This window comes from Anoplopoma fimbria, chromosome 17 (genome assembly GCF_027596085.1).
Source record: "Anoplopoma fimbria isolate UVic2021 breed Golden Eagle Sablefish chromosome 17, Afim_UVic_2022, whole genome shotgun sequence".
Lineage (NCBI taxonomy): Eukaryota > Metazoa > Chordata > Actinopteri > Perciformes > Anoplopomatidae > Anoplopoma > Anoplopoma fimbria.
In genome coordinates this window covers 316,133-336,947 of record NC_072465.1, presented here as the reverse complement: position 1 = coordinate 336,947, position 20,815 = coordinate 316,133, and the positions used below count along the sequence as shown (strand labels likewise).

At 40.8% G+C, this 20,815-nt stretch overlaps 2 protein-coding genes across 2 annotated transcripts; both read left to right on the top strand.

The window, feature by feature from the left end:
- Window positions 1-1,125: 1,125 nt before the first annotated feature.
- nr1d4b (nuclear receptor subfamily 1, group D, member 4b) lies at window positions 1,126-10,864 on the top strand. Its single transcript, XM_054616634.1, has 8 exons — window positions 1,126-1,576; window positions 6,965-7,276; window positions 7,385-7,473; window positions 7,591-7,735; window positions 9,152-9,714; window positions 9,844-10,029; window positions 10,144-10,354; window positions 10,447-10,864. The coding sequence occupies exons 1-8, from the start codon at window positions 1,561-1,563 to the stop codon at window positions 10,641-10,643; spliced, it is 1,719 nt and encodes a 572-aa protein (XP_054472609.1). The 5' UTR covers window positions 1,126-1,560; the 3' UTR covers window positions 10,644-10,864.
- Window positions 10,865-15,144: 4,280 nt separating this feature from the next.
- Window positions 15,145-18,004, top strand: faim2b (Fas apoptotic inhibitory molecule 2b). The gene is made up of 12 exons (XM_054617145.1): window positions 15,145-15,159; window positions 15,844-15,892; window positions 16,227-16,294; window positions 16,383-16,447; window positions 16,538-16,591; window positions 16,714-16,764; window positions 16,887-16,926; window positions 17,025-17,062; window positions 17,169-17,256; window positions 17,359-17,454; window positions 17,690-17,743; window positions 17,852-18,004. Exons 1-12 carry the CDS (start codon window positions 15,145-15,147, stop codon window positions 18,002-18,004), a joined length of 771 nt encoding a protein of 256 aa, XP_054473120.1.
- The last annotated feature ends 2,811 nt before the right edge of the window (window positions 18,005-20,815 follow it).

Genomic DNA, 20,815 nt, shown 5'->3' with positions numbered 1-20,815 from the left:
ATTCAGGCAAAGATCGTCTCTGGATGGAAAGACGACCACTCGTTGATTAAAGACTGCACCAGTTTCCGTGTTGAGAACGTGGGCGTTGGCTGTTGCGCATGCGCACTGCTCGTTTATAGTTAGACACATTGCTCTGTTTTGTTTTTTATCTTCTCTGTCTTGTGTTTTATTTAAAATACGTTTTATTTGTTGCAACTTGATATTATGTCCTTTAATGTGAAGTGTGCTACTGAAATAATTACAGACTTGTTTAACTGTTTAATCGATTAATAATAAAAAATAAAATAAATAAATATAATCATAAATGTACATTTAGGCGGTTGAAACTAAAATACTTTAAACATTTCTTTGAATGATAATATCATAAAGTATTAACATCACAAATTGATATAGTTGTATAGTGATTTGTTCATACATACCCTTAATGTATTTACTATGCATACTATATACATATACACATATACATACATATACCATGTATGTATCTGTACCTGTAGCCTCACGTTATGTTTTCATCCATAAAGCTCGAAATAATCTTAAATATTCAATGCTATATATATATATATGTGTTTGTGTTAGCTAGTAATAATATATTACTTATTAAGATCACTCTCAGTAATGCCATGTAGGCTGTCCCATCACTCTGACTGCTTATAACGTCATCAACAACATCTTCTCTCAGGGCTTTACAGCCCGTTACTGTCTGTCCTCGGGATCCTGCAGAGTGAGACCTCTCTCCTCCTCTCCTCCTGTCCGCCTCTCTGCGCGTTGCCTAACCGCTCATTAGCATAGAATCTGTGTCAGTAGGGCAGCGCGAGCTCACATGCCATGCGCACACGTTCCTCTCCACGCGCGGCTCTCAGCCAATGACAGAGCGGGGAGGGGGGGGGGAGGACACACAGGGGGGGGGGGGGAGAGACATAGAGAGTAGAGGGGGAGAGAGAGGGAGAGGGGGGGAGACATAGAGAGTACAGAGAGAGAGGGGGGAGAGAGAGGGGGGGATGTTTTTCAGAGAGAGAGACACAGAGGGAGAGAGAGAGAGAGGAGAGAGAGAGACATAGAGAGAGTACAGAGAGAGAGAGAGAGTACAGAGAGGTAGAGAGACATAGAGAGTACATAGAGAGAGAGTACAGAGGGAAACATGGTCACATTTCTCGGGCACCTGAAAACGTGCTGGTTATTCTGGGCCCCGTGTTGCTGGTGAGGAGGAGTGTTTAGTTTAAACTACATCTCTGGTGACTGAACGCGTCCTCAGTAATCTACAGAGTGAGACCTCACCTCATAGACCTGTCCTCTCTACAGAGTGAGACCTCTCCTCACAGACCTCTCCTCTCCACAGAGTGAGACCTCTCCACAGAGTGAGACCTCTACAGAGTGAGACATCAGAGCCGAGCTGTCACTCTGTCTCTATACCGCGGACGTTATTTGAGCAGTCACAGATCTGCTGTAATTTATTTTGTTCTATAACTGATTTCTCTCTCGGCTGAGCGGGTGTTTGTTGTTCTGATCTTTGGATATTCTTCACTGTTTCACCGACATCAGAGGAACAACCAGAGAGACATGGAGCACAGTCCTGGTGAGTAGCCTTACATGTAGTGTGTGTTTATACATTAACATTATTACATTAACATTATTAATGTGCAGTGAGACATTATTAATGTGCAGTGAGACATTATTAATGTGCAGTTTAACATTAACATTATTACATTAACATTATTAATGTGCAGTGAGACATTAGGAACCCAATGCAACGTTTACTGGCTGATTCTAAGGCTGGTTTATCAGTGTATTTATGTGTAATTATATCTCCATAAACTCATCACAGAGTAGAAATTACCTGTTTTTTCCTGTTCCATTGCATGTCTTTAAAAAAAAAAACACTGTCTAATTAATTTAATTGTTTTATGCATTTTTCAAATGTATGTTACTGCTGTGTTTAAAACATTATGTGCAGCTGTTGGGAAAGTCACTGTTACAGGATGTAACTGGGATGTATGGACAACTGTGACAGAGTGACACCGGGCTGCAGAGTGAGAGAGAGAGAGAGTGAGAGAGAGAGTGAGAGAGAGAGTGAGAGAGAGAGAGAGAGAGAGAGAGAGAGAGAGAGAGAGAGAGAGAGTGAGAGAGAGAGAGAGAGAGTGAGGAGAGAGAGAGAGAGAGAGAGAGAGAGAGAGAGTGAGAGAGAGAGAGAGAGAGAGAGAGAGTGAGAGAGAGAGAGAGAGAGAGAGAGAGAGAGTGAGAGAGAGAGTGAGGGAGAGAGAGAGAGAGAGAGAGAGAGAGAGTGAGAGAGAGAGAGAGAGTGAGAGAGAGAGAGGAGAGAGAGAGAGAGAGAGAGAGAGAGAGGGAGTGAGGAGAGAGAGTGAGAGAGAGAGTGAGAGAGGGAGAGAGGAGAGAGAGAGAGAGAGAGAGAGAGAGAGAGAGAGTGAGAGAGGGAGTGAGAGAGAGAGAGAGAGAGAGAGAGAGAGAGAGAGAGAGAGAGGGAGTGAGAGAGAGAGAGAGAGAGAGAGTGAGAGAGAGAGAGAGAGAGAGAGAGAGTGAGAGAGTGAGTGAGGGAAGTCCTCTCATGTCTCTGCTTCCTATCCTCTGCATGTAAACAAACTCACGTGAGGCCCCCCCCCAAGACACCCCCCATTATGGCCTTTATTCTGACGTCATCAGTTCAGACGTTAAAGGGGTCTGTTACTCTGTTACTCTGTTACTCTGTTACTCTGTTACTCTGTTGGTCTGTTACTCTGTTACTCTGTTGGTCTGTTACTCTGTTACTCTGTTGGTCTGTTACTCTGTTGGTCTGTTACTCTGTTACTCTGTTACTCTGTTGGTCTGTTACTCTGTTACTCTGTTACTCTGTTACTCTGTTGGTCTGTTACTCTGTTGGTCTGTTACTCTGTTACTCTGTTGGTCTGTTACTCTGTTGGTCTGTTACTCTGTTACTCTGTTACTCTGTTGGTCTGTTACTCTGTTGGTCTGTTACTTTGTTACTTTGTTGCAGTGTCGGATACATTTAACATGTCACACGTGTGAGTCAAAAAAAAAAAAGAAGAAAATCAGGTCAGAGTCAAAATCCAAAACTAGGTTAATATGTCCCTTTAAATACCAAACAATAAGATCCTTCATATCAGGTTTAAAGCGTTCCCCGTTCACACTGAGGTTCACTGTATATTATATGTATTAAGTATTGTATGACATTGACATGACAGGCAATAATAACGTCTGTGTTCATCTCTGCTGTTGACTACAGTGGTGTACTGCTGAGATAGGTCAGAGGTCAGAGGTCAACACCGATTTAAATAGAAACCATGTCAGAGTAACCTGTCAGTGACGTAGAACATGAGATAAAAACCTCATAATACACATCTACGTCACCTCTTACACCAACATACATATTACATTCTGTGTAACCACACAGTACAAAGACATGATAACATCTTTGTACTGTCATATCTTCTCATCTGCTCCTCGCAGTGCACCCTGGGAATCATAAATACGCAGTTACCCCGCCTCGAGCTGACACACGTGTGTACAGCCCCAGAATCCACGTGCCGAGCTTGGTTCTCACCCCCGCCTCTCCCGGTCGCTCCTCTCCTCTGTGCTCAGCTTGCACGGGGATTCCTCTTCATCTGCTGATAGCTTGGTCAGTGGGTCAGAGAGGTTTAGCAGCCTTTTCTTTCCTCCTGGTTACTATAACTGGTTTAAAATGTTTAATAGTGGTTATAATGGAACATATGTAACGTGATCTTATTTTTTGGTATTTAAAGGGACATATTAACCTAGTTTTGGGTGACATGACTCACCAGTTCCTGTGAACACTACCATCGTATTTATTTAAGTTTAGTATAGTAGCAAAAATAAAAATGTTCATGCCAAAATGAACCATTATCACGCAGGCATTGAGCAATAGAGGTATTAACAAAAAAAAGCCAAAGATATTGGTACAATGTCTAAATAAGTGTCTTATGATTCATGATCATAAGACACTGATATGATTTGAAGATATGGAATTTGTAGACTGCAAGCTGTAACATATTCCTAAGCGTTCAAATGGGATGTAAATGCTCCAGTAAGTCATTAGATAGAGAGTGAATCTATTAATAGATATGCACTTAGTTTGGCCTATTGCCCTACATTCTGGCAAAAGTAATCAACCACAGTCTCTGAAAATTAAACTGTATAATTACTGCTAATAATATGGTTGTTTTATTAGTTGAATTTTAAATAGTTTGTGTCCGTTAAACAGATGATTAGCGTTATCCCATGGTATGAACGCCCCTAATGTTATCTCCAGTGTTCAGACTATGCCAGAAATTAAATGGCCAGTACCAAAAATGTCCACTATGTATAAGTAGATGAATGTGTCACAAGGGTCATTCAATAAGCTTAATGTTCTGATGCCAGTCCTGAAACAAGATTCCTTCATGTTGTTACCTTGAAAGACATTCACACAACTCGTTAATTCAGGTGTCAGATAGTATTTCTCTCTCAGTACTGGGTATCGCCTGCTAATCCTAGTCTATTATATATGTATTGGTTAACCCACAATACCAACATTTTGCACTACATATCTCCTTAAGGTTCAAACTGGAACAACATTCAATAGAGTTATGAATATTTTTTAACATAGCAATAAAAGACCAGTGGATTTAAAGTAAATGTTGGACTCTGTTCTCTGCCGTCAGAGACCCAACCCTCTGGAAACATGACATGAGGCCAGCTGTTACACGTGGAGGACGGCTTACTGCCCACGCACATTTGCAAATGTTCACACGAAAGAGGACAGACTAGTATGAAGTTAAGAGGGGGCCTCTCCCGCCCACACATGTATGCGTGCTTCCTATACATGCATGCATGCCCAGGGGGTGGGAACAAACATGAGAGTGGAAGTTCACGGTGTTCTAGCAAAAGGGAGGGGCGGTGGACTGTTATGTTTATTCCGTACTTCTTATGGCTCCACGGGTCACATGTTGTAACCTGTGCCTGAGTACAGCGGGGATGATATTCCCAGAGCTCATTCTGGCACCCAGTCAAACCAGATTCCGGGAAATGGTTACGAGGAGACAAAAAAGGAATGTTCTTTTACGGGGGAGGGGGCGGAGATGCAATTGTGAATGTAGAAAAAGGGGTGTGGAACTCATGTGACGGTACTGCGGATGATACACATGTCGGCAAAGCTTTATATTTCTCACATATACACAGAGGATACAACATGTCCAAGTCTAATATTGGAGCTCCCACTGCACACAAGACCCCCGGCCCAGAGTACTTTGCATTCAGAGTAGACACGTGTGAGCAGTGGAATTAAGAGGCCCTTTGAGATAAACAGAAAGGCAGCACGTGTTTTCTTACGGAGAGAAAGCACGAGAGATGAGGGAGGTCTTTTCTCCAATGAGTCAAGGTCATTGAGAGGAAATGTGCACGGAATAACTGTGAAGACAATCCAAGGATTTAGCTACTACTTGAGATAATACTGGCACTACGGTGAGACTGGAAGGCTGTCTGAACGTGACGCACATCACGATGATCTTGATGTGAATGAATGTGGAGCATGCCATCTCCACGCATGGGAAATATTTTGGTTAGCAGACTTTTATGCCAAGGCATTAAGACACAGTGATCTAATTGCAAATAAAAAGGAGGGCACACTCTGCAATGAATCCTACGATCATTAAATTGGAATGCGAAGTTATATTTAAAATAATTTTTTTGCAACAGTAGAGAATTCCCACCTCCTGTTTTTAGTTTGTATTTCTATGTGACTTTAAATTTAAATATTTATGTAAGGCAGAAAAGTGGGAAAATTACCGGGAGTATGCTATTTTCCCATTCTTTAACAACTGTGACATAAATGTATAATGAAATGCTCACCACAACGGATTAAAACCCCTAAAGCAAATCATTTAAATGTATAATAATAATGGGCAGAAAACAACGTGACTGTTTCTGGTGTGACTGTGGAGCCCAGTGAGTTAAGCTGGCCGTGCCCTGGTTTGCCTCCCTCTACGCATTAAAGCCCCTCTGTTCCAAACGTGATCTGCCCTAGCGCTTGTTATTGTACTGCTGCTGTTGTCTACACGGGACTGCGCAAAGAGCCTTGTGAGCCGGGCGGGAACTGTGTCAAGAGTCCATGTGAGCTCCCGGTCAGGTGGCTGGCGGATAGATGGGTCTGCATGCCCGCAGCTAGAGGGGGGAGGAGGAGGAGGAGGAGGAGGAGGAGGAGGAGGAGGATGGAGAAGAAGGGAGGGGCTGGGAGGAGTTAGAGGAGGAAAGACTGGATGCTGAAAGCGAGCAGGCAGGGAGCTGGCTGGCTGAGGCTGCACGTGAGGGGCAGGCTTTCATCCTGCAGGAAAGAACACTGTCTGAAAAACAGAGAGGGGGGCGGATGGGTGGTGCGTTGAGGGCTGTAGGGCATTTCCGACGTGATGAAATCCGTAAACTAAGGCCTGTTTACAGCATGTTGCACAATGTGGAATGTGTATGAACATTTTATGGCTACTATTCCACACAGATTCCACATTTTGTTAGGATATATAATACATTGTAGGCTATAGTATCACAGACATGTATTTTCTGTAGAAAACATCCCTTATCGGACCCAACATTTAGCTCTTCTTTTTTTATGGTTAAATAACCCATGTGTGGGTGTTGGTTCACCCAACAGATAAGGGTATTTATCTTTCCTGGCCATTGTGTGTTTAGCATTATTTATTCACATAAAACCAAACCCGCCCATTGGCATGACAAAGTTGTCGTTGCTCTAGCGCTGCCATTTTGTCCAAATTATTCATCAGATAAAATTTCTGTTGTCTCAACGTGATCGGGGTTTTGTGTGTGTTTTTGGAAGTCTGCCAAGTAAGCTCACTGGATCAAAGTAGATCATTGCTCAACACTCCCACTCGCATTGTGCATGTGAACACGACCCAGATGAGGATCAGCAAACTGAGCTTTTTTTTGCCCCTCTCTGTTCCTCCAGGTGGTGTTATCTTGTACGCTGGCTCGTCCGGCAGTGCCAGCCCGAGTCCTGGCAGCCCCTCAAGTGGATACCAGACCCAGTCGCCCTCCTCCCACTCGCAGCCCTCATCCCCAGAGGGTGTCTCCTTTCAGGAGATTGGGCCCCTGAAGCAGAGAGGGGAACGAAGGGGAGGGACGCCTTCCCCGAAATTGGTCTTCCAGTTCCCCGAAGTAAACAATGCTCCCGCTGCCCAAATATCGACAGTGTCGTCTGCAACCTACAGCCATCCCACGGTGGCCAAAAGACCTTGTGGTTTCACAGGCACGTTCACCAGTAAGTACCCACTCGTTCCCTACTTCCTGTTCTCTTCTATGTCTACCTGCTAGCACTCTGTTACTGTATTTTCCCGTCTCTGATGATGGTTGTATGCTTCTTTCATAGAAACCGGAGGTATGGTGCTTCTGTGTAAGGTGTGTGGGGACATCGCCTCTGGATTCCATTATGGCGTGCACGCCTGTGAAGGCTGCAAGGTGAGACTTTGCGAAGATACTACTATGTGATGTTTTTCTATTTAGGTTCACACACGCAGACACGTTGCCACAAAAGACGCTCTATAAAGCCTTTTCTTCTTCTTGTGTCATCCCTAGGGTTTCTTCAGACGCAGCATTCAGCAGAATATCCACTACAAGATGTGCGTGAAGAATGAAAACTGTCTCATCATGCGCATGAACAGAAACCGGTGCCAGCACTGCCGCTTTAAGAAGTGTCTCTCTGTGGGCATGTCCAGAGATGGTAAGAGACAGTAATGTTCATTAAAAAAAGATATTTAGACATATGGAAAACTAAAACTGCAATCTTGTTTTCCTAATGTAGAGGGGAGGACTTAATGTATCTATGTATGTAGGGTTACATGGAGAATCCGATGTTCCTGCTGTAGTTTTTTTTTACAAATTCAGATTCTAGTCTTGAAATTGTCCATAAGGAGGTCTCACTCCTCATCACAAAACTTAATTTTCCCTTCATCTTGCTGTTTCTTTTCTCTCTCCATTCCCTTCCTTTTTACTTGGTTCTTTCTGACATCCTCTCTCGTTGCCCTGCTGTCTGATTTACTGCAAGACAACCTCTAGAGTCCCAGTGGTCATCAGTCATGGAGAAACTGTGACAAATATAGTTTATTTTAGGAAATTGGGGCACACAGTTGTAGATTAACCTGCACATCCACCAAGATGTAACCTATTTTATTTTTTTGTCAACACTGATACTAACAATCAATCATTTGAGACATAATGCTATTCTGTCCTGTTAATCATGAAAACCTGCAGTGCTTGGCTTGAACTATAAAAATATCACTACAGTTAATCTGCTCTACTGCAACATTTCACCGCAGGACTCCAATCTCTGGGGACACAGCTAAAGTAGGCGATGATAAATCATGGTTTTTCTGGAGCAAACATTTTTAGCTGACCTAAAAAAGCCATAATGTGGAAGTGAAAAATCACCTGCTTGAGATCACAGCAGGAAACTTTGTTATTGATAACTATATTTGCATTTTCTGAAGATGCACTTAAAGTGAAAATATCCAAACCCACAATGATAAAACTATAGATCCTGAAAACCTTTTTTATTCCATGTTTATGACTTAACAACATGATAACTGCTTGCAAATCAATTTTGATCATCCAATTTTTTAACCACCTTCAACCCTTTATCTCTTCACCTCTCCTACCTGCCTTCTCTTATCATTTTGACCTTTACTCTTCTCATTTGCTGTCATTTTACAATTGGCATCATATTTAGTGTTGCTGACCCAGTTACCTACTTCCACAGAGAATAAGAGATCAATTGCTCAACTGGAAGACAGAAAGGAAGAGAGAGCTAGAGAGACTGGGGGAGGTGGTATAAAATACAGCGTGCTATAAATAGGGATGTCAGTGGAGGAGCAGAATTGAAAAGGGGGGGGAAGGGAGGATTGTAAAGGCTGGAGAAGAGGTTGAGGCAGTCGAATGAGATTGTGAAACAGCTGTGATGGACACAGAACAGCTAGACAGTAGAGAGGTATTGAGGATAGTAATCCACATAGATAGGACATTTTGAACTCTGTATTAAAACAAAAAGTGTTTATGTTGTTACATGTGTTAGTGAACATGCTGCCAGTAAGGAGTTGGCAGTGATGTCAATGCTAACCGAGGACGCTTCTCTTCTCCTCAGCTGTGCGTTTTGGGCGTATCCCCAAGCGGGAGAAGCAGAGACTATTGGATGAGATGCAGAGTTACATGAACAGTCTCAACGAATCAGCTTCCATGGAAATGGAGGTGTCACCTCCAACCGATGCCCCCTGCAGTCCACACAACCAGACCAATGAAGGAGCGGGCTCCATATCGCAGTCTTACCACAGCAACTTAATGAACAGAGACGAGAAACCTCCCAAGATGGCTGCCGGCAACGGCAACGTTGGCACTTCCTCTTTCCACAACAATTCAGCGCAGCAGCCTTCACTGTCGCACTCGGCGACCCAGACTCACCACACAGTCCACGGGGAGCATGCGAGTTACCTCGTCTCGACAAGCTGCCCTGTTACCTCCACCAACAATGAGAACTCCGCCATTGTCGACAACGCCAAGTACACCTTCTCCTCCAATCAGAATAAGTGCCCCGTCAGTGGCCGCCTATCATCTCAGTCCTACTCAGCCAATCACAACAGCTACCAAGCCAGTGATTCCCACAACCAAAGTCCCTGCCCCTGGAAGCTAAACGGAGGAGCCAAAGTGCTGGTGAGACTTTTTTTTTTTTTTTTTTTTTTTTTTTTTTTTTTAAATTAAGTTAATTTTAATATCTTTCAATTTAATATCAATAAAAAGTCCATGATGCTTATTTTCCTTTCTTCTCCCGGTCTTTTGCAGGCATGTCCACTCAACTCATGTCCTGTAGCTCCGGCCAGTCGCTCCAGTCAGGAGGTGTGGGAGTCTTTCTCCCAGTGCTTCACCCCCGCTGTTAAAGAAGTAGTGGAGTTTGCAAAGAGCATCCCAGGCTTCCAGTCTCTCAGCCAGCATGATCAGGTCATGCTGCTCAAATCCGGCACTTTCCAGGTACATTCCAGCTAAAAACGATGTGTTGGTGGGACTGTGGGATATTTTCTTCACTTTTTTTCCTAACAATTGGAGTTTTTTTCTGATGCTCATCTGGTCTGCTTCAATCCACAGGTTCTGATGGTGAGATTCTGCTCACTGTTTGACCCCAAGGAGAGGACAGTGACCTTTCTCAATGGACAGACATATTCACTGGCATCACTTAGGGCTCTGGGAATGGGCTCCCTACTTGATGCCATGTTTGATTTCAGCGAGAAGCTTGGATCTTTGTGTCTGGAGCCAGACGAGATGGCCCTTTTCATGGCTGTCGTGCTTGTTTCTGCCGGTAAGCAGGCATACTAATACATGTACGCAGAGCACATGATGTATGCACAAATTTCCTCGATTCTAAACTCCATTTCTCCCCCCTTTCTCCAGATCGCTCTGGTATAGTGGATGTGGCAGCAGTGGAGCAGCTGCAGGAGAATCTAATAAAAGCTCTGCGCTCTCTCATCACCAGTCGCCGCCCGGATGATAGCAACCTTTTCTCAAAGTTGCTGCTACGTCTGCCCGACCTGCGCACCCTGAACAACCACCACTCCGACAAGCTTTTAGCTTTCCGCATAGATCCTTGAGTTCAAAGAGCAAAAGCTTCTTGAGGTATCTGCTTTGGGGAGCCTCCCTGCTCCCCCATGCAAGCCTGGCCTGCCACTTACAGTCCACTGGCCAATGCATGACGGGCAGTTGTTGTGGTGAAGTGTGCCAAGTCTGATGCCATCAGAAAGTGAACTTGAAAAAAAAAAAAAAAACAGCAGAGAAGGATGTAGGCACAGAAAGAGGGGAAGGCTCCTGGACTGATTCTTCCTCCAGTTCCAGGATCGCTAACACAGACATTTAAACACAGAATATGTTCTTCCTCTGGTTCTTTGAGTCAACCTCCAACCACCAAGTCATCACCTCTCCCTCGGGGAGTCCGTGCTGAAGACCAAAAAGAAGCGAGAGCCTGTTATTCCTCACTAGACTTTGTCCTCCTTTTGTCCCAGCACACAAAGCTAACATGAGGGAAGCACATTCTCTTGCCCAGACAAAAAGGAACATGTACAAACATTCACCATCCATGATTTCTTACTGTACATTCATGCTACAATATGTAAAGGGCACTTTCCATACATTAACAAGTCCTCCTAAATCAATATAACATAGCAATAGAAATGTCTAATACACAGATTGGAGGGCGGTTTGTGGGTGCCCTGTTGAAATGACATAAGCTATTTTCACAACATGTCACCATGTGGGAAACCTTTATGAAAATCACCCATTTGTGATTGAGAAATGTATAACATTTTTAAGAAATGAGAGTAAATTGCATTGTATTTGTATGCGGTAATCAGGGAGAAATTATTGGTCATTTTAGACCTTGTCTGATGGGATATATGTTTAGGTGTTTTCTTGTAAATTTTGTATATAACCTTTATTCTTGGTCCTTGTTAGTTTGCAGATTCTTGGATATGTAAATGAAGCTAGTATTGAATTATTGTATGTATATCACACATAATAGATTGCTCGACAGACTATAAAGAAAAGGCAGCATTTCAACCTGACTGAGTATAAACTTTTTATTTGAAGATATATAATTGAAATAAATGTATTGTCAACTGACTGCATCACCTTGTGAATATTTTGCAAATGTTTTATGGTTGCACCATAGAATACCATTATTAAATAATGATGCATAGCATTTTACCTTGTGCTCATCTTTTTTTCATTTTCCTCTTTAACGTGACGCTACCATCAGTGTTATTAACAAGGCATACCATGGAGCCGTAGCCTAGCAACAGAGGCAATTGGCCAATCATGCTTCAGGTCTGAGAGCCATTAGGGGCTTTATTACAAACAAGAAACACCACTTTATTTTTGAGAGTGTGATAAAAGGTCAAAGCAATTTCAAATAATGTCACCTTTTAAATAAATACAAGGTGATATTCTTTGCCAAGAACACACAGTGACTTCATCCAGAGCAAACACAGAAAGTTGCCATGGAGAGAGACTATCAGCTAAGATGGTTTCTGTTCAGTGATCTATGCAAACATGGCTCTGACGACAGCTTCACTGACATGCGACCATGTAAATGCTCCTGGTACCAGAAAGCACAAGGAGAAGACGTCAGCACTGCTATCACTACAGTCTGCCTTAGAGAAAACATATTAGAATAAATGTTTTGGGAACATTTCCCATAATGAGCAACGCTGGCCTTCAAAAGTCTCCATAATAAGCTGAGTCATAAGATTGACTGACGTGGACGTATACAGTCCGTTCATATAATATATCAATTACTGCTAAAAAACACACAAATATATGTACTATTTATATACAGCAAATAGAAGGGATTTGTGCTGAGATAGAATTCTCTCCACGGTAATTATATTGACTAATGTTCAGGAGAACATGTGACTCATCACATGAATATCAGGAGACACGTATCCACCAGTATATTTCTTTTAATACAGCAACTGGCTAAAAGCAATACATCGCCTACGCATCAGGTGATTCTCTGGCAGTAAAACTAACCAACTCCAAGCAGCAGGACTGCATGAACAGCACGTATCTCTCCCTCTGTGCCAAGACATGGAAGTGAGCCTGAAGCTGCCCTCGGCCCTCTGCCCTCAATTTATTTGAACACAGACAAACTTTTATTCTCAATGCTGCAATAGATGAAGAAAAAAAAAGAAAAAAAAAACACTGAAAGCCTTCTGCAGTAAAAAATCTCTGCTGGAGCTGTGACAAACACAGTGTTCCAGTCATTTCTGTGTTGAAATGTTCTGAAGTCTTCATGTGCCACCTACTGGATAGGATGATAACAGCACATTATTCTGTGATGAGTAGACAGAGGGACCTATTAATGAAACCAAAAGTCCATTCTGTCAATCAATAGGACCGCCTATTATTGCAAAGCAAATGTAATGTCAACAAAGAGTCAGCATCTTTGTGGTGTATCAAAGTGCATCTCAAAGGACTTAGACCTGGACCGCATACTTGAGGTTCAAAGTTCATTCTCAGTTGCGAAAAAAATAATACAAATCTCAGCACATGTTCCATTAAGAAGTTGATCTGGAGCCTTTGATTGTATCACATGAGCAGATAAGAGTTTGAGCAGTCATTATTGAATTGAAGATCTTCAAATTTCCATTTGAAGAGGATTCTCGTTGTTTTATTAGGGACCAGCATCATTTCTAGGAAGTGAGTGTGTGGCTTATGTATTGTACCCAATAATCCTTTTGCTCCATGAGAAGTAAAAGAGACACTTTGTTATAAGAGTGTCCCTCTGGTCCACTGGTCTGCTTCATTTCCAAATCAAAAAATAAGGACAAAGTATCAAAGCAACTGCTTACTATGTATCTGACAAAGGTTCCTTCCTGCAAATACTAACAATATATTCTTGACTGCTGGTGCCATCTGGTGGCTACAAGAAGGAAGTGTATACAATAGATGGACTGAAGATTGGAGGAAATGTACTAATCTATCTGCATGTTCTTTAGCAATGGAATACAAGTCAGTCCGTCTGTATGAATATATTATCGAAATAATGAATCATTGAATTAATGTATGGATGGAAACACAGACACGGTGGTTCCAAACAATCTTTTGCCAGAGTAAAAGATCATTTTTCCCGCTAAACATGAAAGGAACTATATTTAACATTCAGCGCATTAATATAGCAGGAAACAATAACTGTCTATGTAAAGATATAGTAGGGTTATACGCCGGTTACAGCCGACCGACAGTGTCGTCATGGAAGCCCTCTGGTTCCCCCTGAGCCAAACACTGTTAGCTCTGTCAGCACTTCTGAAGTAGTTTGCACTGTTAACACTGTTAGCACCGTTAGCTTTGAGCTGCAGACCCGCTGTCAACATGTTGAGAGCCGGTGAAAGGCATTAGAAATGCTCAAAATCTCGGATCCAGCACCTTTTAATGTATGGTACCATCATCAGCTGTTCACCAGACATCATATCATCATGGATATAACAGAACTGTATCACTATACAGCAGACTTTTACCTTTTCTCTTAATTGGCCATCATTGAAATGTGATCATTGGTTGTTTTGTGTGGGTCCTTACTCTATGATCTACACTGAGACAAAATTCATTATGAGATATCACATTTCTTCAGAGCCCTATATCAGGTCGGAGTTGTTTCAAATGATCTTCTTGGTAAAGCAGAAAAAGGTAAAATCGGTGAGTGTAAGTAGGTGCCTGATGGTTAATCTTATTATTACTGTTTAAAAAAGGCTGCGTTTGCTCCACAATGTTCTTAACTTCAATCTCATTAGTCTGGTGCGCCGGTTACAAAACTCTTCCACAAAAACATGATGTCACACAGTAAGTTCAAGAGGTCACTGGTGTGTTGCTAAAAGTAAATATACAGAAGAAAGACAAAACGTCAACGAACAAATCATACATCATAAGCTCTCCTGATAATAATATAAATCAATGTTGTCAGTCAACATGTTAATGTATATAAGCATATTGTGCAGGGGTTGTTGGTTTTGTTTTGATAATATACTCTTACACAATATGAATATATGCTTATTATCCAATATCCTCTATGTCTGTGCCCCTCATTTCCCCCATAAAGTGGAGAAAAATAGTTATGTAATGCATTTTTAATTCAGAGGTGTAAGTCCCTTGAGTGTTATAGGATGATTAACTGTCCTGGTACACTGGTGATGAAGGTTTGTGCCAGCAATTGGGAGCCCTAAACGACACCCCTGTTTATAAACAGCATTGGTACGGTCTGGCTTCATCTCAATGTTTTGGGACTACCTGGACATTTCTAGAGCGACCTCATTAGTGCCAGGATAGGGGTGTCCTGGGATCAGGCTTAGAGAGAGATTAACCACATGGAGGCCTATAAAGCTTCAGTGTAATCCGCACACTGGAGACAAATTCAGAGCAACAACTACTCTACAAACAACCTTTTATGGTCGCAGATCGCAGTGTTTTGGACTAACCCCGTTAAACAAGAGAAGAGGCGCTGAGATTCTTTCATATTTTGGATTTGAAAGACGAGAAAGATATTTTACTTGTGATTAGTCTTCCTCATCATCAGCAACTCAAAAGGTGTGAAAGGGAAAAATCATGAAGAAGGGAAAGGTATGTTTTTAACTTTCTTGGAATACATATATATATATATATATATATATATATATATATATATATATATATATATATATATATGTTCTATATATATATATATATATATATATATACATATATATGGGTATATATATATATATATACATATATATATACATATATATATACATATATACCCATACATATATATACATATAGAGAACAATCACATTTTAATGTACTTTTTAAAGTTTGTTTCTGATAGTTATTTCTTTAATGGCAACATCACAGCCCGGCTCAAAAAAAAAAGAAAAATCATCAACCAAATAATGACGTCATGTGTATGAAATAGCTCATATAAAGAGCAGTGGTTCATTTGGGCTCTGTACTTACACTATAGTGTTATCTATGCTGGCTATAGAAATATGGAGGCCCATCACCTCCATCCTAATCCTTTAAACTAATAAAACATGGAGGCTGTTTTGTGGACAAATACGTAATGGAAAATCGTCTGCTGTAAGCTTTAACAGTAAACTCTAATGTGTCATAGACTTAAGCACAGCTAAACAACAGGTGAAAGACTTTGGTTTGTGTGTGTGAGAGTACACACATTTATGTTTAACTGTACAATGAATGCAATGACTGTTATGCCTTTTATGCATCTGATTTAAAATTGTTATCACCCTCCAACTATTTTTCTAGCAGGTGGGTGATGATAACGAGCCCCCCAGCTATCAGGAGGCGACTGCAGGTAAAAACTAATCTCTTTACTTACTTACTTCTACTACTTCCTGCATACAGTATATGCAAGTTTGATTCAAAGTATTCTCCTTTTGTTATGATAACATTTATTATCTCAATTTCATTTGTAATCTTGATTATTAATCATAATACAATTGCACTTGTTCAAGTTTTAAAGTTGTGACTTGTATTGAAAAGCAGTTAATAATAAAAAATCGTGTTAGTAGAAGTCAAACCTTCTGCATAGTGACTTAAGTTGTCGGACAAATGCTGCAGCATCATTTTAGGACACTATATGTATAAAGATAAATCCTCCCGTGTCTCCTCCTCGCCTCTTTCTTCAGGCTATGGGGAGATGGAGGCCCAGTTTGCGTGGGACGACAAGACCATCAGGCGGACCTTCATCAGGAAGGTAAATGTGTGAAACAAGTGACACCAGTACAAAACCACCATCATGGTTCCTCTCCCATTGCTCTGATACCATGTATGTCTTCCTGCAGGTCTACGCCATCCTCATGGTTCAGCTTTTAGTGACAGTGGCAATTGTTAGTCTCTTCTCATTTTGGTAACTACTCTTTTGGTAACTCAAAAGTTTTACTTTTCACCACCTTTGATTAATATATGAATTGAATCCATATATGTTTTGTCTCTACAGTGCACCTGTGAGGTTTTATATCCAGACTCATCCAGGCTTGTATATGGCGTCTTAGTAAGTGAAAACATCACAACTCACATTTTAGTCAGAGGCTTTTCTAACTGTATTTACTAAGCTTCATCATCATCATCATCATCATCATCATCATCATCTTCTTCTTCCCTTTTTTCTGACAGTCTGGTTTTCTTTGTCACCTACATCGCACTGTCCTGCTGTGGAGAGCTGAGGTAACGTTTCTTTACAATATAACTGACACCCCAGATACTTGTTAAAGCACATACTGTACATAATGTTGTGTAGATATGCATTTTTAAATTAAAGTGTATTTTCTTTTCTTTTATCTAAACAGGAGACAGTTTCCTTGGAATATCATTTTGTTAGTTCTCTTTGTGAGTATCCCTCATCATGAAAACAGAATACCATATGTTCCTCTTTTACAAACACACTCAACATAACTGTGGTGATAATCTTCACTTTTCCCCCTCAGACTTTGAGCATGGCCTCCTTGATGGGATTCGTGTCGAGGTAAATACATATTGTGACGTATGCGTGTGTTTATGCGGGTGTCTAACATGTTGAGTTCAACTCATCCGAGGCTTTCCAGAATAAAAGACTCCTTTTCTTCCTCCAGCTTTTACAACACCAAATCAGTGGTTTTGTGTCTGGGAATCACAGCTGTGGTGTGTCTTTCTGTCACCCTCTTCAGTTTCCAGAGTAAGGTGAGAAGAAACTGCTTCGACTTTACTTCAAACTGCTGTCAAACAACCAAACAAGCCAAACAAATTCATCATCATCTTTTTCTCGTTTTTCACCTGCTGCAGATCGACGTCACATCCTGCCATGGCGTCCTGTTTTCTCTGTGCATGGTCATGCTTCTCTGCGCTATCACCCTCTCCATTGTTGTCCCTTTTGGATACGTAAGTTCACGCACACCTTTTTCTAGAGGAGGTCTGACATAACTGTGATTTATGATAAGTTAAACACAAGTTGCAGGTTAAAGCCGCCGATCCTTCTGGCTGTATCTGGGTGTGCGTTAAGGAGAAGGGATTAGCCTCACAGCTAATCTTGCAAAGCACTGCTCTGTTATTCTTAAATTAGCATCCTTCTATCCTTCTTAACAGTGTTTTGTAATGCTTGTATCTTGCATCACAGGTTCCATGGTTACATGCTTTGTATGCTGTGCTAGGAGCCATCCTCTTTACTCTGGTGAGAATCCAATTATGAAAACCTGATTATAGTCCATCTGAAGTTTGTTTTTGACTATTACTTATCTGCTCTTCTTGTTTTCTCCATCTGTCTCTCTTTCTGCCACAGTTCCTGGCATTTGACACCCAGTTGTTGTTAGGAAACAAGCGCTACAGTATAAGTCCAGAGGAATATGTATTTGCCACCCTCAGCCTCTACCTGGACATCGTCTACCTGTTCAGCTTCCTGCTACAGATCATGGGAGGAGGTCGCCAGTATTAGCCTCATGAACAAGATGACATCAGGGCTTTACATTTTTTCATGAATCACTATTTTAAAAGTTAATTTTTTCCTTATGTCATTTTGTCCATACAATCCTGCTGCTTTTGTCTCTTGACATAGCCTACGCCTGCCTGATACCTCACTTTAGACAGTCATTAGGCTCACAAGTGGACAGCACATCAAAAACAGAGTATGATCTGTTTTTATACCAAGGTTGTTTATTCATCACTGAGCCAAGAAAGAAGCTTCAACAAATCTGCACTTTTAGGTTGAGTTTGCTTTAATCACAAGCTATGTAGGGTAAATACAGTTTGTTTTTATGCTTGCGTTTAATGCACATTATCATAGATGACAAGTTAGAAGATTTAATCAAAAAATTGTTGTTGGGAAAACATTGTTTGATTGGAACCTGAAGGATTTCAAATTAGACTTTCAAAGCTAAGATGCAACACTAACCACAAAGGGAAAGTGTGTGTGTGTGTGTGTGTGTGTGTGTGTGTGTGTGTGTGTGTGTGTGTGTGTGTGTGTGTGTGTGTGTGTGTGTGTGTGTGTGTGTGTGTGTGTGTGTACGTGTGTGTGTGTGTGTGTGTGTGTGTGTGTGTGTGTGTGTGTGTGTGTGTGTGTGTGTGTGTGTGTGTGTGTGTGTGTAGCATTATATATGCTTGAGTATATGACATCAGTTGCAATTTATATTGTAACTCTAATGTGGCCTTTGGGATGTGATAGAAAATGTTAGAATGTAAACAGGTTTATGATCAGAACATGAGTATTAGAAATGTTCTAACTGTATAGTGACCAAAACACAGTGCATGTTAATATTTTTTTTCTAAGAAACAATAAGCTGTGTGCGTTGGATTTTGGTATTATTAGAATAAAAGTGTCACATGAAAAGTACTGTGTCTTATATGTGTAAGATGATGAATGGTGGTAATTATGATTAAGTATAAATATAGAAATTACAGATCTATAAATTCCTGTGGGTCAAGTTACCTGCATCATAAAGAAAAAAGTGCACACTATTGCATGCCACAGTTATATTGACTACATTGTGATGTTGGATCTTTGTCCGGTCAAAATATTTGAAAAAAAAGGTTTGAAAAATGCCCTTATTCACACCCTTATTTAAACCTAATGCACATCAATCAGCGAACACGTTCTATGATGGTCATACACAACACCAGCGTGTTAAAAAAAAAAACACGCACAGTTAACAAATCAATGAAGTACAGAGAAAAGTGCATTAAAACAGTAATACAAAAGCCATACTGCCACACCCCTGCAATAGCCCTGATACTAGACTTCAAGCATCTCCTAACAGAATATGATAACTACTGATGGTCACCTTTCATGTTAGCCCTCCACACACATCATCACATAGAAATCTAATTAATGAGGCACTGTTGAATCATCCTAGAGCTTTATCAATCAGTGCTGTAACCATAACTTTTCTGTAAATTGGATAGCAGCCTTCACCCTGCAAAACTAATTTACTCAAAGTCAACTGATGGACGGGATGACAGAGAAGTGTTACAAACACACTTAGCTACATTGCCTCAGTCAATGTGAAAAGCTCATCATGGACTGCAGTACGGACTGTCCTATTTAGTGTGATGCCAGTTTGTAGGATATACTATAAATATATAAGTAGATACATAGTACATAGTAAAGTTTTCATTCCTTTTGTGTATTTCTATCTGTATATTGTTGTTATTGTGTTTTATATTGTTGCTATTGTGTTTGTAGTTCGCAGCTGCTGGCTGGCTGAGGGCTACCAAACGGAATTTCGTTGTATCACTACAATGACAATAAAAACCTCTTTATCTTTATATAGATAAAGAGAGAGAGAGATAGAGATGTATACATCTCTCTATAAGATAGATAGATAGATAGATAGATAGATAGATAGATAGATAGATAGATAGATAGATAGATAGATAGATAGATAGATAGATAGATAGATAGATAGATAGATAGATAGATAGATAGATAGATATAGCTCTAGGATATTTTGGCAGCTTATTTATTAGGGGAAAGGAAAATGTGTGTATTGTGTGTGTGAAAATGTTACTGTTTTCCTCAAAGGCAATATCAAAAATGTCCCTTCAAAACTGGAAAAAGAGGTGACTTGCCAACATCAACTGCTAATATCAAGCTTATGATAAATGATAAAGTATGGGTAACACATAAGACTTAAAAAACACACCAATGGTCACTGCTGCCCTGGACCAAACAAACTTGCAAAGAAACACTTTTAGAAACACAAATGAACAACATAGAGGCCTGTGGGCCAACGCACAGGATACCTACTGATCAATGCTGGCAGCATACTGGATATAGAATTCATGCAACTTGCCAAGAACAATCATACATATCAGATGTCTGGTGCAAACACACATCAAACATTAAACACATAAAATTAGATGGCTGCACAGTATTCCGGTTCATTACACAAGGCACACTTTAATAGCATCTGTAGCATGCTTAATAAATGCCTTTAATCAGTCATTTTAAAAAGGACTAAATTTGATCTATGCACACTGGTTAATCACTGCATCGTCATGTAGCAGGCTACATTTGTTGGTCATTTTTTTTGATAAATCATAACTAAATCTTCTATTTTCCACCCGAATCTATCAGTCTGACAGATTGATCATATCTGAATGACTGTAAAGTGACAGTAACTGGTACCTGTAGCCCCAACATGCCCCTAACAAGCAAGCTGTCTCACCTTAACCTAGTTGTGTCTGGTCATGTTACACATCTCCAGGGCACCGCTCATCCTTTTGGTTGTGATAGTTCATTCTTTTAGCC